This window comes from Simochromis diagramma, unplaced genomic scaffold (genome assembly GCF_900408965.1).
Source record: "Simochromis diagramma unplaced genomic scaffold, fSimDia1.1 OVJJ01000091.1, whole genome shotgun sequence".
Taxonomy (NCBI): Eukaryota; Metazoa; Chordata; class Actinopteri; order Cichliformes; family Cichlidae; genus Simochromis; species Simochromis diagramma.
The window spans coordinates 2,228,903-2,247,308 of NW_024386901.1; the positions used below are offsets into that span (position 1 = coordinate 2,228,903).

Consider the following 18,406-nt stretch of genomic DNA (forward strand, 5'->3'; position numbering starts at 1 on the left):
CTTTTACACATACATCACTGGCAATAAACTGCATGTTACGAGCAAGTTCCAGGTTCATGGCATCAGGCAGGAGAGCATTAGTGTGCTGAATGTGTCTGTATCCAGCCATAGTCTGAGCAGCAGAAGCCTGCTTGGCATGGACCACACTGAGCATGTCCACTGGGGAGTGATACTTCAGCTTGGCCTTGTGGTAGTCCTTCTTGTAGTTCTTGTCACTCTGCATCTTTGCCAACTCCATGTAGTGAACCAGCAGAGGATCATCCTGGAGGCTGCGGAAGCCAACATGGTGGCCTCTCGCCTTCTCATAAGCCAATTTGTACTTGTACTGTAATAATAAATACACACTTGGTCAGCATGTGTGATGGGCTGTAGGAAATAAACCCCTTGACTTGCTACATTTACTTTATTTTCTACTTACGTTGCTGGCAATGGTGGTGCCAGCCTTGGCAGCCAGAATGGGGATAGCATCTGCTTTGAGGTTGTAGCCTTTATTAGCCATCTCCACAACACCAGCTTTGTAAAGTTTCTGAAATTACATACGACTAAGGTAAGTGATTTGCATTATTAACAGCCTAATAAATAACAAGACTCAGTAGGTTTATTAATTTGACGGATTCCCCTTACATTGCTCATATTGAGGGCATTAGCCTTTGCAAGGAGAATCTCAGGAGCATCTGGCATAATATGAACAGTCAGTTTGTCCTTTTCCCATGCAGCAGTGTATGCTTTCTGCAAGAAAAAATCATTAGAAAAATCAAATAATAGTGTCAGTTCTGAACAATGTTTTTGACAATATTGGGTGGCTTTGTTCTCCAATTAAAGTTAAGGGATTTCACCTTGTTCATGATCTGATTGTTGGCAGTAGCCAGAGTCAAGTCCATGGAGTCCATCAGCTTGCTGTACTTGAGGTTGGATGGATGAGTGCGGTATTTCTTTTCACTAAGAATTTGACCGCCAACTTTAGCAGTCTCAACTGAAAGTGATCCAATAGGGACCCATCCTATTCCTTTGATGTAGTGCTCATACTCACTCTTGTACTGGTTCTGAGGGGAATACACAATTGTTTTTCACAGTGCAGCACAGCTATGCACAATAAGGGCAGTAACTGTGTAAAATTGTTATCTATTCAAATTGTTATACATACATCACTAGCAATGAGCTGCATGTTACGAGCAAGTTCCAGGTTCATGGCATCAGGCAGGAGAGCATTAGTGTGCTGAATGTGTCTGTATCCAGCCATAGTCTGAGCAGCAGAAGCCTGCTTGGCATGGACCACACTGAGCATGTCCACTGGGGTGTGATACTTCAGCTTGGCCTTGTGGTAGTCCTTCTTGTAGTTCTTGTCACTCTGCATCTTTGCCACTTGCATGTAGTGAACCAGCAGAGGATCATCCTGGAGGCTGCGGAAGCCAACATGGTGGCCTCTCGCCTTCTCATAAGCCAATTTGTACTTGAACTGTAACAATAAATGTGCACTTGGTCAGCATGTGTAATGGGCTGTAGGAAATAAACTCCTTAACTTGCTAGATTTGCTTTATTGTCTACTTACGTTGCTGGCAATGGTGGTGCCAGCCTTGGCAGCCAGAATGGGGATAGCATCTGCTTTGAGGTTGTAGCCTTTATTAGCCATCTCCACAACACCAGCTTTGTAAAGTTTCTGTGAAAACATATACAATGACAGAAAGGTCACGCTACAGTTAAGGATCATACATATATTATATAGCCATGGCTTACAGCATAATGGTTAGATAAGATATAGATGTTAAATCATATAAATAATTGAATAAATAATAATAAATATAATTTGTAATGCCTTACATTGCTCATGTTCAGAGCATTAGCCTTCGCCAGCAGAATCTCAGGAGCGTCTGGCATGACATGGGTGGTCACTTTGTCCTTCTCCCAGGCTGCGGTGTATGCTTTCTGTAGGTCAAGAAATCAGTGAAAGGGGTCAATCACAATTTTTATCACAAACAAGACTATCTCTATTTTGTGACCCTATGCAAACACATCTGAAAATACTGCACCTTGTTCATGATCTGGTTGTTGGCACTAGCCAAAGCCAAGTCCATGGAGTCCATCAGTTTGCTAAACTTGAAATTTGATGGATGAGTGCGGTACTTATTTTCACTCTGAATCTGACCGCCAACCTTGGCAGTTTCAACAGCAAGCGAGCCAATAGGGACCCATCCAATGCCTTTGACAAAGTTATTCCAGTCAGATTTGTAATCATTCTGAAAAAAAAAAGTCATGACGCAAATTAGTTCCAAAGTAAAGATAAATGATCTTTTGTAGTTCAAATCTGGTTTTGATTATTTTTTTTAAAAGGCATGCATATGACTATCATTGCTACTTACATCACTTGACTGGAGGTTCATGGTTCGACACAGCCGCAGGTGCATGTTGTCAGGAAGAAGCAAGAAGCTGTGAGGGATCTTCTTGTATCCAGCCATTGTCTGAACAGTCAGAAGCCTGCTTGGCATGAGCCACACTGAGCATGTCCACTGGGGTGTGATACTTCAGCTTGGCCTTGTGGTAGTCCTTCTTGTAGTTCTTGTCACTCTGCATTCTGGCCACCTCCATGTAGTGAACCAGCAGAGGATCATCCTGGAGGCTGCGGAAGCCAACATGGTGGCCTCTCGCCTTCTCATAAGCCTTTTTGTACTGGACCTAAAGAAAAAAAAAAGAAAAAGTGATGTGTTGATTCTTTCTTTTTACAGTTAAATTTAGTTACATTTATTACATGCATTTATTACATACATTGCTGGCAATATGCCTGCCGTGCTTGGCATGCAGGATGGGAATAGCATCAGGCTTCATGTCATATCCCTTGGCAATGTCTTCCACCCACTTATGCCTGTAATGACTCTGCAAATAAACAGCAAAGTGTTACAACAATTTTTTGCACAACTATGCTCATATACACCTTGAACCTCAGGAAATTGCTGTTGCTTCAACTTGCATATTCAGTTAAATAATTTGTGCTCTAACCTCGCTAATAGTCTGGGCATTAAACTTAGCCTGGAGAAACTCGGGGCAGTCAGATGGCAGATGGTAGGTGTGCATGAACTTCTCTCCAGAAGCTTTGTATGTAGTCTAGTCAGAAGAAAGAAACAACAGTGAATGTTTAAAGAATCTCTACATAAGTATCTTCTGTTAAGAAAAGGGATTCTTACGATGTCCATCTGTTTAGTGTTGGCCATAGCCAGAGTCATGTTCATGGCATCGGTCTTGCTTGTATATTTGAAATTACTGGGGTGCTGGCGGTAATTTCTTTCATCCAGTGCAGCTTTAGCGGTTTTGGCTTTTTCAACATCCAGAGAACCAATAGGGACCCATCCTATACCTTTAGAGTAGCTGTTGTAATCTGACTTGTAAACATTCTGTGGGTATTTAGAGAAAATCTAAATTAATCAAAGGTCATAATCAAATATATACATATATGTAATGCTATATATGTTGTTCCAGGATGAGACCAATATATAAAGATAATAAGATGAAAAGAATACACACGTCACTCTGAATCTCCATCATGTTGCGACACAGCCGCAGGTGCATGTTGTCAGGAAGAAGCAAGAAGCTGTGAGGGATCTTCTTGTATCCAGCCATTGTCTGAACAGCAGAAGCCTGCTTGGCATGAGCCACACTGAGCATGTCCACTGGGGTGTGATACTTCAGCTTGGCCTTGTGGTAGTCCTTCTTGTAGTTCTTGTCACTCTGCATCTTTGCCACTTGCATATAGTGAACCAGCAGAGGATCATCCTGGAGGCTGCGGAAGCCAACGTGGTGGCCCTTTTCTTTCTCATAGGCCAGCTTATACTTGTACTGTATTAAATAAAATGCAATATAAGTAATATTATTAAATGCATTAACATTTAAAAATTATTATGAAAAGCATAATTCCAGCTTACATTGCTGGCAATGTTTCTTGAAGTTTTGGCTGCTACAATGGGAATGGAATCCTCTTTCATGTGATGTCCTTTGAGCAGATCTTGGCGGTGAGAATAAGTGTAATAATTCTAAACAAAAAGATAATCAGCAATATTGTTACAAAAACATTCACAATTAAATTTCTTTGTATGTTTCATATGTGCTTAAATCAATCTGCAGCTAACCTGGCTGATGTTGGCAGCATTGTATCTGGCTTGCAGAAATTGGGGGGCATCAGGAGGGAGATTGTAAGTGTGCATGAACTTCTCTCCGCTGGCTTTGTACTCTTTCTGTGTAATTACAGTGAAGGCAAGAATTTATTTCTTCACTGAAAAGGACTAAATTTTAGATATGTAGCATAAGTCATTATTTTGTTTTGTCCTTCTCACCACATTCATGATCTTAGCATTGGTCTTAGCCAGCTCCATGCTCATGGAGTCAGTAGCACTGGTGAACTTGATGGTTTGAGGGTGCTGTCTGTACTTTTTCTCATTCAGAGCTGCTGCTGCTGTTTTGGCTTTTTCAACCTCCAGAGAACCAATTGGAATCCAGCCAATACCCTTGACCGAGGTCTCATAATCCATCTTGTAGTTGTGCTGAGAAATAGAAAAAAACCCCAGAAAAACAAGAAACTATTGTCAGACCAAATACCATTTTTAGAGAGTCCATACGGTTTATATTGCCATTAAGTCACAAGCATTGTTAATAACATACATCGCTGGAATTGTAGTTCATGGTGCGAGCAAGTTGCAGACCCATAGCATCAGGGAGAAGAAAGTATTTATGGTGGTGCTGCTTGTAGCCAATGTAGGTCTGCACTCCTGAAGCATGTTTAGCCTGAACCACACTGAGCATGTCCACTGGGGAGTGATACTTCAGCTTGACTTTGTGGTAGTCCTTCTTGTAGTTCTTGTCACTCTGCATTCTGGCCACCTCCATGTAATGAACCAGCAGAGGATCGTCCTGGAGGCTGCGGAAGCCAACATGGTGGCCTCTCGCCTTCTCATAAGCCTTTTTGTACTGGACCTAGGAGTTAAAGCACATGGAGCTTCTCTAGTTTTTTATATGTAACAATTATTTAAAAAGTGCAGCAAATTTGGTCTTTCAGAAAACTTACATCACTGGCAGCATGTCTGGCAGCTTTGGCAGCAACAATAGGGATGGCATCAGGCTTCAGGTCATAACCCTTAGCAATCAGCTCCTGCCAAGCAAACTTGTAGTAATTCTGAAATCACATAAAACATATAAACAATGTTTAAGGCATGTATCCATTATAGCTTTACGCAAACATGAACAGATGCACACACATACTGTGGTGATATACAGTTATATAAGTTTTCAAAGTGAGTTGAAAAAATATTTTATTTATTTTGCTTTTTTTATGTGCATTCGTCACCTTGCTGATGTTGTAGGCATTGCACTTGGCCTGAAGGAACTCTGGGACATCCGGGGGTAGAGAGTACTTCTGATGAATCTCCTCTAGACCTCGCTTGTAGAACAGCTATAAAAGAATAAATGTGACAGGGCAGAAATTAAAAGAAAGTAAGAGCAAACAAGAATCTTCCTAAAAGGGATCTTGGAAAAATGCAGAAGGAATTCTTTCTCCAGTATGAACATTGACACTTGACTCACATCGCTCCTCTGAAGCTGGTTGACTTTGGCCTGCATCATGATGGGGTGGTCGTCGATAGATGTGAAGGGGATCTTGTCTGGGTGTGTTCTGTATTTTTTCTGAAGGAAAAGAGTAAATAAATATTATTATTTTAATGACCTATTATTTTAATGACCTATCAGCTCTGAAATATGCATTTTGTTATTACCATGAGAGCAGATGTAAAGAAGCCATGTTGCACACATACCTCATTGAGGATCTCTGCAGCTTTCTTAGCCTTTTCCACTTCCAATGAGCCATATGGGACCCATGGAGTACCTTTGGTGTAGCTGTTGTAGTCAGCCTTATACTCATTCTTTGGTGCAGAGAAACACACAAAACCAAAACAAATGCTGATGAATATTTAAGCCCACAATAGCACATCAGGACATGTTTTCATATTATGATGAAAAAAGCAGAACTTTAGCAAAACTGAGCAGTTGGAGTCTCTAAAGTCTGTTTGGACTTACATCACTCTGGATAACGTTGGCTTTCTTGGCCAGATCCAGCAGGACGCTGTCAGGTGGAAGGAAATAGTTGGTGCTGATGCTCCTGTAACCAGCCATGCTGGAAATTGCCTGGGATTTCTTAGCCAAGGTGACTGACAACATATCCAATGGTGTATGATACTTGGTCTTTACTTTTTCATAGTCTTTTTTGTATTCACGCTGTGAAGATATTAACAAGAGATTACTCAGTTGCCCTTCTTTTTAACCCCCATAAATTAATATTTATTAAAAATATGACATCAACTAATAACTTACATCACTCTGGATTTTGGCCACATGGACAGAGTGCAGCATCTTCGGATCGTCGTTAATACTGAGGGCTCCAACCATCTTTCCCTTGTTCTTCTCATACTCCTTTTTATATTTAACCTAGTAATGAACAGAATTTATCATGGATTAGAATACATAACAGGTACTGCAGGTAATTTATCTGTTGAAGCAGTTGTTGAAGTAGGATACTTACATCACTGATGGCGTTTGTGTGAGCACGGGCAGCAAGGATTGAGATGGTATCCCCTTTGATCTCAAACTTTTTCGCTTTGGTTTTCTCCCAATCATACTTATAGCAGTTCTGCAAGAAGAAAGTGTGCAATTCAGGAAATTGAAATCGACAGTATGAGAAATCAAAGCTGATACGAGTTAAATTTTAGAGATATGCAAATATCGCAGTTACTTACATCACTGAGGTTAAAAGCGTTAACTCTGGACTGGATGAAGAAGGGGTAGTCTGGGGGTAGACTGTTCTTCATTTTTATTTCCTCGTACTTTGCCTTGTAGTTTAACTGCAGAAGAACAAAATGGTAATATTATTGTGTCAGTACTGCTCAGGGTATATTTTCTGATAAGCTGTTATTTGACTTTCTGTCACTGGAGGGCAGTAGTGTGCTATCAGGGCTCAGAGATGGTGGCAGTTGCTTTCTCCACCTCCCCAACCCCTGTCTGATCACAGGGTTTATTCTGGGCCAACTGAATGCTTGTTTCTATTTATACTACAGAGAAATGGCTCTCCAGTTTCCATGGCGCCCATAGAAAGACAGCTGGGCTTCATAGATGATTGAGCAAATTTAAAGGTGATCTGCATATCTAGGAGAACTGGATTGACACAAGCTGATGATTGCAAGAATTCCAGGCCATAAATGGACACCGAGAAAACAAAATAGTCACATTAATGTTACTATTATATGCAGGTATCACCTAAATGTTCAGTGCGTGTATGTGAGCTTTACTGTACCAGTTTAAATTCTAGACTTTCCTACATTAGCACCAAGAGGAAGTGGTCCAAAAAAGGTACATACGTCACTTAGCTGTTTGGCGTTGATGGCGGCTTGAACTTGAACTGGTGAATCCACCACTTGTGTAAATTTCACTGTGTCTGGATGTTGCCGGTAAACTTTCTGAAAACCAAAGGATCAAAACAAAAATAATAATTGTCCATATACATATAAGAAATCCAAAAAGAACCTCGATCCATTTTATTGCAAAGAACAGTTTTATAATCAGCGACTACTCACATCGTTGCATTGATTAAGTTTCTTCCCAGCTTCGTATTCAGGCGTAATTGTTTGAGGAAAGAAGCATCTAGTTTTAATGTCTTCATAATCAGATTTATATAGTTGCTGTGAAATACAAAAAGTAAATATTGTGTTATGAGGAAAGGCTTGATGAGGAATATATTAATACATGCTCAAATTTTTTAATGCACAAACCTCATTTTTCATTTCCTCGACTTTCTGGCAGTGAAGCATATAAAGGTCCTCATAGCTTCCAATGTAGTGGCCCTTCACCTCATTTTCATACTTATTTTTGTAATGTGCCTAAAAGAAAATCAAAACGTGTGTTAAAAGAGAAACATAAGTGGTTCATATTCAAAGAAATTTTAACTCAACGAGCTCTCTTACATCAGAGAACTGCTTAAGTACTGAGTCCATCTGAAACTTGGGCGTGTCACAGTAGTTGATGCTGAAACCCCTGGATTTCTCATAGCTAGCCTTATATACTTTCTGGAAAGGAAATGGCAAAAACAAAACAAAGTCAAACCACGATAAAAACATATATGAGCAGCTACATACATACTTGTGGTACAGGAAAAACTACAGGAGAGTAATTGCAAACAACAAGCAAACACTATGTATTTCACTTCCACTTATCCAATTCAGGGTCGTGGGGAGGGGCTGGACTCTATCCCAACAATAACAGGGCAATTGGCCCGGTAATTTAAGCAATAATTAAACAACAGCCTAAGATTTTATAATTTAGTTTTCCTGAAAAGGCAAAAGGTCTATCTTTTGTCACAGAAGAAAAATAAACTTTCTGCACAGGGCTTTTTAAACACCTACATCACTGAGGATAGTGCCAGCATATCTGAGCTGCCTCAATAGAGGATTCTCTGTGGCGGGGAGCGTGTTGTAGTCAGACTGTGCTTTTTTCTTCTCATACTCCTTCTTGTATTGGACCTAAAGACAGAAACAGATCACTGTGAGTAAAAAAAGAGAGGAAAGTGTGATAATGAGGTGTGTTCACATGGTTCAAAATGATGGCACAGTTGGTTGGCCGGCTAAGAAGTGTGTCTTTCGCATTTCTTGAAAACGATGCATGTTTCCCCTGTGTGTGAACGTGTGGGTGGCTATGAGGTGCAGAGCAACTGAAAAGCTTTGTCACACAGACTCGCATTTTATTCCTGCGTGCTAGTAAAGCTACAGACCGAATGTGCGTGGTGACAGTAAACCAAATGTGGATCTCTCAGTCATGCAGTGTGGGCACAATACAGTGTATCCATGCGTCAGAGTGGACTGAGTCTCTTGACTCACACACTGCTCTGAGACATGGGTCAACTCTCTGTCGTGTCTTCCGCATGAGATCGGGCCTATAAAAATACTGTGTTACCTTTGTGTTTGTGCGTGTTTTCGCGCTTACCTCACTAGCAGCAATACGAGCCTTCTTGTTTGCATCATAAGTGGGTGTTTCTGTTTGCATGAAATAAATTTGGTCTTTTGTATCCTCATAATGTTGCGTGTATCTTCTCTGAAAGGAAAACACACAACAGTTATGTGCAGAAAAAGGACAAAGAAAAGCAGAAATCTGAAATCCTTTCCTTTAAATAGTGAATTCTTACGTCGCTGAGGTTCTCCATTGCCACCCTGGCAGTCGCCACGTCGAAGTAAGGAGTCTCACACCACTGACCCTTTACATTTTTATTGTAATCTTCCTTGTACTTAAGCTGTGAGGAAAAGATGGCAATTAACATAAGAAGGGTTTTTTTTATTAAAGGATAAATGAATAAATCTCATATGTTTATATAAACACATTAGGAATGATTGGAATTCCTGTCATTGTTAGCCTCTCCCACCCAGCTTAGTGTTGCTACTAATATCAGAGAGCAGGTGGACTGATCCCTTTCTCAGGGTTGGTTGGTGTCTGGGGCTCCTGCTTCAGTGCTTACACTGTGCAAGGCCCAGTTTTCTGACTCTAAAATAAGCAAAGATATTTATTACTCCCATGTCTAGTTAGGGGATGAACACTGTTAATCCTAGAAAAGTTGATGAGTCTAGCGAAAACAGATGCACTATACAGATAGATGGATAGACTATACAATGGATTAAATAATTGTGTACTGGTCTCATATTGAATTTATGGTATTTTGGATTTTGATCTAAACTAAAACTGCACTGCCCCAATCACTGCTCACTGTCTGTAGTGCATACTCCTATACTCTTATTAACTGAAAGCACTGAACATTGCTTTCAGTAAGAGTTTGTGGACTTAAATATCTGATCTATGTATATTTATAGCTTAATGACAAGAAAAATTCATCAGTATATCTACCTCAGTCATAGTGGTTTTTGTTTGGTTTAAAATTGTTACTTACATCACTGCGCTGTTGGGACACTCTCTTGGCCAGCTCCAATTCAGGAGGATCAGGCAAGGAAGTATACTTAGCCTTGCGCTCATGGTGGCCCTTCTTATAGTGAACCTGTCAATCACAACATGAGTTAACATTTACTAAGACGCTCAATTCGTCAACATCAATACCTGACTTTCATGCACAGTTCGCCTCTACCTAAATAGACTGGTAATTTCCATGCATCGGGAAAAAAGTTTAACAACACAGAACCCAAGAGGATGGAGACGTACAGATAACAGCTGTAATAAGAGCTTGACCTGATATAGCACCATGCACGATATATAATTTTCAATATTAGGTATTCACCGATATAATCAAATTAAAACATTAAGAGATGGAGGAAACACCCTCCAACGATATTACGAGTTTTGAGTCTTTTCTATTTTATCACCAGAGGGCGCTCTGCAACTTCCTTGTTAGCAACGTGTTTGGAACAGCACAATCACACCAACCAGCTGATCTGAGCAGAGCGTAAGGTTTTGTTACGCGACTTGTCATGGCACTAAAATATTATTATCTTTAAACTGCAGTCACATATTATCTTAATAACAATTCATATGTAACAACACACAACGAATGTTGGAGAAATTTTTTTTCCTGTGTCTGAAAGAAAAAAATACTGGCCGATTCTTAAATCTTGGTCATCACCAAGTATCATCGTCACTGATAGAGGATAAGGTCAAAAAGTATCAGATCGATACTTTGTGATCCTATCTGTACGGAAGAGGTTTAGTACGGAAGAGGATTAGGGCCACCGGGGGGGGAAAAAAGAGGGCATGTCTTTTTTTTCTTCTTTTCTAGAATTCTGAGATTAAAGTTGGAATTCTGAGAAAAAAACTCAGAATTCTGAGATTAAAGTCAGAATTCTGTGAAAAAAGTCAGAATTCTAAGGAAAAAAGTCAGAATTCTGAGAAAAAAAGTCAAGATTCTGAGAAAAAAGTCAGAATTCTGAGGGAAAAAAACAGAATTCTGACTAATCTCAGAATTCTAAGAAAAAATAATTCTGTGAAAAAAGTCAGAATTCTAAGAAAAAAAGTCAGAATTCTGAGAAAAAAAGTCAAGATTCTGAGAAAAAAGTCAGAATTCTGAGGGGAAAAAAAAACAGAATTCTGACTAATCTCAGAATTCTAAGAAAAAAGTCAGAATTCTAAGAAAAAATAATTCTGAGAAAAAAGTTAGAATTCTGACTAATCTCAGAATTCTGACTTTAATCTCAGAATTCCGAGAAAAAAGTCAGAATTCTGAGAAAAAAAATCAGAATTCTGACTAATCTCAGAATTCTAAGAAAAAAGTTAGAATTCCAAGAAAAAAGTCAAAATTCTGAGAAAATGTGTTAGATATAGTTAAAATAGTTAAAATGTATAGATTTGAAGAATTAACAACTTATAATATAGTATATATCATATTATAAGACATATCAAAACAGACACATTAAAGCAGAGGCTGGCTCAATACAGTGGTTTTTTTGTTTTTGTTTTTTGCAGATATAATAACCACAAACACACATTGAAAATCTGAATAACACGACAGATATAGATAATAAATTTTACTTACATCACTAAGGACCTCCTGAGCCTTGGCCACCCTACGGAGCTCAGGACTGTCACTGTAGGGGTAGTACATGGTCTTATCTTCATCCCAGGCCTCGGTATAAAGTTTCTGAACAAGGTGTAACGTTATCACTTACTACGTGAATATAAAACATTTTAACAGATATTATAGAATTGTTAAATTATGCAATTATGTAATTTGGAATTTTTTTTTAAAACTTTGGACTTAAAAGTCAGCCCTTGAATGCTACACTGGACTTACTTTGCTGTAGTTAGCAGCATTCTTCACAGCCTGAACCAGCTCAGGAGCATCAGGAGGCAGCAGGTACCTGTCCTTGGTCTCATCCCACTTCTGTCTGTACAGAACCTATAAGAGATAACAACAGCATTTGTGTTATACAATCAGCATTAACGTCATATTTATTCATTCTCTTTGTATGTTGGGAGATTTGGGTAACTTACCTTGCTGATCAGCTCAGATACATGCTTGACGTGGGCAATCTCTCTTGCTTCACCGTCATACAAGCTGGTTGTCCGAGCTTTGTTTCCCTCCATACGGTATTTAACCTGAAGATAATGCGTGTTATTTCAAATTATTCCTCAGTAAAGCAAGATCCAATCATATTTGAGACCAGAGGCATATTTTTATGTTTTATAGTCATATATAGATCATAGAAAATTTGTTCTGAATCTGCTAGTCTTAAATGTGCCTTTCAATAACCAATAAGTGTCTTTTGTGTTCATCATATCTTAAAGAGTACCTCGCTAAGCTGCTCCTGGGCCTTCCTGATACGAATCATTTCAGGCGTATCAGTAACGATGGCAGGAGGTGTCCCTTTGGACATTTCATAAGCCTGGCGATACTTATTCTGTCAGGGACAACGGTCATAAAATTTAAGTAAGTAATTAATGTCATACAAAGCAGGAAAACAACCAACAAGTAAAAGCAAGTAAAAAGTCAAATAAATGTGTATATATACATGCAAATAAAAACTCAAACTTGTTTCTTACGTGGCTGAACTGCTCCAGCATCTTCTGGCTATGGGCCAGGTATGGAGTCATGAACTTGGAAGTATCCACCTTGACCTTCTTCCTTACTTTCCTGGTGGGCAAGCCAGACTGGGAGAGGACAGAAGAATACAATTAACGACCAAACTAACACATGGATCTCGTTTTATTGATTACGGTAGGGGGAATTGCCAGGAAGGAAAACGACAGGGAAAGCAAAAGGACTGGTGATACTTTCAAAAAGCAAACTTCTAGATATTTAATTACACTTTAATGCAAATGTGTCGACTGGACAATGATCTGATATTTTCAATATGAAGCAGGATTCCCACTGCCCTAATTACTCACCTCGAGTTAGTGAAATTATTTAATCATCAATGATTTATTCTATTTGGAAGGACAATGGAGATTTTGTATACTAAGGTTACGCCTGCTGAAATGTAAATGAATGAAAGACAAACCCAAGGCAAGCACTTACACCTACATTTTAAATGACTTGCATGCAACACAACATTGAGCAGCACATATCCACAAAGGTTTACACTACCATATTATATTTGTTGGCCAGCAAAGCTGCAGGAAACCAAATTACAAAAGCCATGTGTTGTCTTAGTAAAAATGCTGAATCTTAACATATTTAACTTATTATTTAGCTCTAAAAACCTGCCAAAGCCAAACAAGACAGCACATTATCTATACTCTATATACACATGCAGGAAAGAAGGGGGATGCACCATAAGCCATGGGAGACAAGGGTCTCCTGCCCTGCTTGAACCGTTGTGCCTGGGAGGAGGTGTTTTACCTGTAAGAACTGAGTCTTGTGCTCAGTGACAGTCGTCGTTGAAATCTGCTCAACATATTACAAATATAGGAAACACTCTGGTTTTTCAAAATTTCCAGGACAGATTATGGGAGAAACAGCAAAATATTTGTTTGGATTGAGGGTGATTTTTCCACAGCTCTGGCATTCATCAATTACTGCCACTGCCACTTTCAGCACTGCGAGTAAGAAATCACTCTATACTGTATCGTGTTAGCAGCTGTTCTAGCAAATGCCCCCAGGCAGGCTAATAAGTAGAAACAGAGAAGGTTGTCATCGGGGATTTTTGGTGTAACCTACTTATCACCGGTCCACTCAAATAGAGTCACCTAAAGGAGGGGCAAAATTTCCAAAGGTGAAAATAGTATGGCTGCTGTCTAATTAAGCTTATTTTAAACAGAGGATAAAGAAGCATTAATATTCTATGTGAGCCCGAACAGCCTGAATCTTTGATCGTCTGACCAAGTCTAAAAACACTCCATACTCACATGACAACTGTTCTATTCTTATTTGTTATTTCATACACAAATGCTTTTGTTATCAGTTGCTACAGGACACAACAGTATACAAGCTGTTTGGACAGCTTTGTAATCTCCACGGCTGTTCACACATAGGTCTTATGGGTTTAAAGCACTGATTCAGCCAAACAACAAAACAAGAAAAAAACAAGAAAAAAGCCCCACAATTTAGCTCTAACAAAATCAGTTTATGCAGGATGTTTTTATTCTGTTAGCTCGGATTTTGAAATATCTCACCAAAGAGCGTTCTACCTTCAACTTAATATAATGTGGGGGTGCTGTATTTAGTTTCTGAGGCTTACATATAAATACACTAAATAAAAGAAAAGTCCCACTCACCTCAGTTAATTTAGAATTTAGAGGGTTTTCTTTTAACTTTTTGTAAAAATGCAAATGTGAATTTTTAAATGTAATTTCTAGTGACGACTTAGTCACTGACAGCCTCTCACATACATCCCCATCCAGGAATAGCACTTCTAATTTCTAACTTCCTTCTTCTTAGGATGAAGAGCGTTTACATAACATAAGGTTGAACATTAAGAGACAAGAGACCTTAAAATCTAGGTTAAATGAAAGAAAAGCCAGAGCTGAGAAAGAACATCTCAATCGTTTTTATCAACATTCGTAAGCGGCTTCAGTATATGAATCTCTCAGACAGGAGAGAACCATAGGTGTAGATGAACCACTGTAACTAAGCATCCCTACAGTTCAATGCAAAAACACTCCTTGTCTGCAGGCCACATTCTTCCACGCATCCACCTCCCATAAGCGAATTTCTAGCACTGTGATATTAACCTGTTCCAGCCTATCAGGGGCTGATTTACAGCACAGTGGCCCGTCTAATTTTCTCCCCTCCCTTTCCTCCTTCCTCCACTCTCTGCCAACGTGCTCCAGAAGTCCATTTCTAAATTTGCCTGAATGCCAGATAGAGAACTGTACACTTTGCTCCTTAATGACCTGAGAATTGAAGTCATTTTTTTTTTTACTTTTTAGCGTTTATTATTATTATTCTGATATAGAAACAAGTAAGAAATTTGAAAAGAAATAACTTAAATAATGAGTTTTTCAATGTTTATGTATTATGTATTAAACTAATCATATGTTTTATGTCTGACCTGGACAGCACTATGTTTCTCCCCATTCTGTAAATTAAATACGAAGCCATCTTACATTTTATTGAAAACAATGCATCTTTTCTCCGCAGTACAGATGAAAGTTCTAGTGAAATCAGAGTGTATTGATTTTGAGCGTAATTATCTTTCCTACCTCCCAAACGATTTACATCTCTTCACAAAAGGTAGTAAATCTGTTTGAAACAGTTGATATGTTATATGGGAGTTAAATGATTTTTAAAAAAATGTTTGCTTGGTTTGGATATTCTGACAACCAAGAGCAGTCATTCAGACTCCCCTATAAGATATCAGCAATATTAAGTTTGAACAAATACCAGGCTAACTTTAATCCTAGTTCACCAGGAAATATGGGATTAAATGTTAGCCTTCTGCTTTCACTCTTCCATCAGACACTGTCACAGAGACACTGAACAAGACAATAATTCATATGCAAAAGGGACTCTAAAAGCAGCAAAACTGTGATGAAATCATGGGGGATGTGAGCACTCAATCTGGAGAAATATTTCACATGGGAAAATAGTAACTTCCAGAAACTGGCACACCCCCAAACTGCATGTAATCCAATCTTTGCGTGTCTATCATACACAGGAGGGACGCTATGGGGATTTAGGTGCAAATAGATCATTGCAATATATATTCCTCCTCAAGCAGTGTAGTGAAATTAAATGCTGGGATCTATGGAAAAAAGTCACTTTACATGTCAGACTTGTACGATTACATCTGCTTTACATGTGTTGCTGTCTGGCGTATGTCAAAGGCTCAAGTAAAGGTATTTGCAATGCCAAAAGGACACAAATAAAATGCAACATTATATAATTAATAGAACTATTTTTCCATATTTGACTGTTAAGGGCAATCCAGGCCATCAGAAGGAGTCCATCTGAAACAGGATATACCAGCAGTCATGTATGTCTCCCTCCATGAACTGCTGACTGTAAGAGGTATCGTCACTAACCAAACTATTCATAGGGCCTTCCACTGGACTTGGAGATCCCACACTTAAATGTATTAAATGATATCACAGCTGAAGTTCTATTATCCAGATCAAAAGCCAAAATATAAAAAATGCAACAACAGTACTTTAGGATTTATTTACATGTGCGATTAAAAAGGGATCCACTTACCCTTTCCACAACCTCCTCCTCCTCCTCCTCATATTCTTCATATTCTTCATATTCCTCTACAATTTCTGTCATTTTGAGACGATTTGAGAGATTCTACACAAAACACAGATCACATTTTCAGGTATGCGTTACTCTGAGGGAGTAATATATATATATATATATATATATATATATATATATATACATATATATAAATTTAAAAAAAAAACACCACAGTGTAGTGAAACATAAATGTTCTACGTGTTCTTTCAAAATAAAATCAAAATTTTAAATGGGATATAATGGGACTTAGAGAAGATAGGGCGGCTACACCAGGGATATTTCAACCCTCCTCTTTTTGTATATGTTATATTTATGTAAACATATATATAAACTATAACAGCAGCATACTGGCGTTTAAACAATGTCCTTGCCATACCAGCAAAGGTGTCTCGCAGTAATCTCTGACAGTAAGGAAGCTTCACTTTCCATCCAACAGGGCCTCAAACTGACAGTCCAACTCTGTGATTTGCCCAATTCCTAAACAAAACAATAACACAATGTGTAAAACACTTTACAACTTATTCAATGAATAATTAAACAGGGAGATCTGCAGAGTTTACTGTAATAGGTGAGACACTGACTAATTTTAATAGGCATCTGATTTTTGAATATGTGACTGCCACCCTTCCTCCCTTATGTGCTACAACACAGTTCAAAGGACTGTGCCTCCTGGCTGAAGGTTGGCGACAGCTGTCCAACAGCGCTCCAGCTATTTGACATGTAAGCTAATGCCACAGCCTGATTGGCTGACTCTGTTTAGCAAATGGAGATGCAATACCTTCTGAGGCTGCAGGTTAAATATAGGATTGCATACTAACTACCTTTTTTAGTACATGGATGCTCTCCCTTTGTATTAATATATCTATATTTTCTCTGCAAAAGAACTAAAGAAATCGCCAGAATCATAGAGGTAGAAGGATGAAAAAGCCGGAAAGCTTCAGAGACTATGGAAAGAAAACAAAAAGATTCAGACTCCTGCTGAAATTTCAGATACATCCAAAGGATGGCCTTGTCTCAAGTGACTTGGAGAGTCTTGTAGTTCTGGATTGTTTGGTTACTCCTTCAATGTGAAAAAGATTGTTCACACTCCTTATTCCTCAGCAGGGTATTCTTGGATCCAGATGGCAGCCAAGGATGGAAAATATGGATCTCCAAGCAGATGGAAAGCCATGCAGGGTGCAGACAACATGGATATTTGTTGTTTTTTGTATCCTTTCCTTTGCTTACCGGTTATGTTAAAGTTTATTGGTCTCCCAAGCCACCAAAGCCTCCCCAGCTTCCCTCCAGAGAAACGCTGGGCGACAGCACACAGCTGCGGTTTCTACCCAGGTTATCATGTGGCTGACACAGCCAATCACAGAGAACTGCTCTCGAGTTTCAAAATCTAAATATACCTATGTGATCCTTTCAGAAAAGAGCACCTGTTGAGGGTAATGCATCAGCGGTACAGTTATGAGGAAGGCAGTGGGCACTGGCAGTGGGGTCTCAGGAACACAAAAGTAAAGCCAGACTGTGACAGTGCTACCCAGTGCGAATGGCTTTGTGACAGACGTAATGTTGACAAGCAGCAATTTTCTGTAAAAGATATGGAAGTATGTATGACCAAGGCGTGAGCCGGCGAGGAGAAGGCTAGCTTAAAGCAGAGCATGGTTCTCAGTGTCAGATCTGTTGAGGTCATCCATCAGCTGATCCTGAGCTGACTACATCCTGTTAAGAACCAGGTCAACATCAAGCTGAGGATACAAACCAAGAAATGAGCATATGCCTCCAAAAAGTACAAATTAAAAATGAATAGCTACTCGAAGGTGTTGCTACTACACCACCAACGCCCCTTGAATCAGAAATAAGCCTCTTAGAAATTAAAATGTCTAAGAAAGACTTGATTAATGTATTGGAGTATTAGGACTGTATTAGTATGTATTATGACTGAGAACATCTAAATAATATATTTTTAAATGATTTTTTTGCATTGCAATCCTTTAAAATACATCTTTCCTGTTTTACTGCCACGAAAACAGTTTTAGGATTTTTAAATTCATTGTATTCCTCACTGTCACATGTTTTTGTGCACATCAAATGAAGACATTTTCAAAACATGAACAACCATAAAAGTGCAAAATATTGCAATTCCTATTGCTGAAAATACATTTTAAACCTTGTTTGGAAGTTTGAATTAATGCTTAAACTGTAAGCTGTAATGACCAATTCACCAGCTGCCCA

At 38.9% G+C, this 18,406-nt stretch overlaps 1 protein-coding gene across 1 annotated transcript in view; it reads right to left on the reverse strand.

Annotated features, from left to right (window-relative positions):
* LOC120735402 (nebulin-like) overlaps positions 1 to 17,533 on the reverse strand; it is a 52,497-nt gene extending 34,964 nt beyond the window's left edge. The window contains 43 exon segments of the mRNA XM_040034769.1: positions 14 to 325; positions 419 to 526; positions 625 to 729; positions 837 to 1,043; positions 1,145 to 1,456; positions 1,550 to 1,657; positions 1,819 to 1,923; positions 2,028 to 2,234; positions 2,358 to 2,462; positions 2,464 to 2,670; positions 2,761 to 2,868; positions 2,992 to 3,096; positions 3,177 to 3,383; positions 3,514 to 3,825; positions 3,912 to 4,019; positions 4,116 to 4,220; positions 4,320 to 4,526; positions 4,645 to 4,956; positions 5,048 to 5,155; positions 5,327 to 5,431; positions 5,563 to 5,661; positions 5,790 to 5,897; positions 6,052 to 6,249; positions 6,346 to 6,459; positions 6,554 to 6,661; positions 6,768 to 6,872; positions 7,386 to 7,484; positions 7,602 to 7,706; positions 7,797 to 7,904; positions 7,989 to 8,090; positions 8,427 to 8,543; positions 9,004 to 9,111; positions 9,203 to 9,307; positions 9,956 to 10,060; positions 11,546 to 11,650; positions 11,804 to 11,908; positions 12,004 to 12,108; positions 12,303 to 12,410; positions 12,553 to 12,660; positions 13,352 to 13,396; positions 16,145 to 16,237; positions 16,563 to 16,663; positions 17,414 to 17,533. Coding sequence (XP_039890703.1) covers positions 14 to 325; positions 419 to 526; positions 625 to 729; positions 837 to 1,043; positions 1,145 to 1,456; positions 1,550 to 1,657; positions 1,819 to 1,923; positions 2,028 to 2,234; positions 2,358 to 2,462; positions 2,464 to 2,670; positions 2,761 to 2,868; positions 2,992 to 3,096; positions 3,177 to 3,383; positions 3,514 to 3,825; positions 3,912 to 4,019; positions 4,116 to 4,220; positions 4,320 to 4,526; positions 4,645 to 4,956; positions 5,048 to 5,155; positions 5,327 to 5,431; positions 5,563 to 5,661; positions 5,790 to 5,897; positions 6,052 to 6,249; positions 6,346 to 6,459; positions 6,554 to 6,661; positions 6,768 to 6,872; positions 7,386 to 7,484; positions 7,602 to 7,706; positions 7,797 to 7,904; positions 7,989 to 8,090; positions 8,427 to 8,543; positions 9,004 to 9,111; positions 9,203 to 9,307; positions 9,956 to 10,060; positions 11,546 to 11,650; positions 11,804 to 11,908; positions 12,004 to 12,108; positions 12,303 to 12,410; positions 12,553 to 12,660; positions 13,352 to 13,396; positions 16,145 to 16,216 — 5,682 coding nt within the window. The 5' untranslated portion in view covers positions 16,217 to 16,237; positions 16,563 to 16,663; positions 17,414 to 17,533.
* Positions 17,534 to 18,406: the final 873 nt, after the last annotated feature.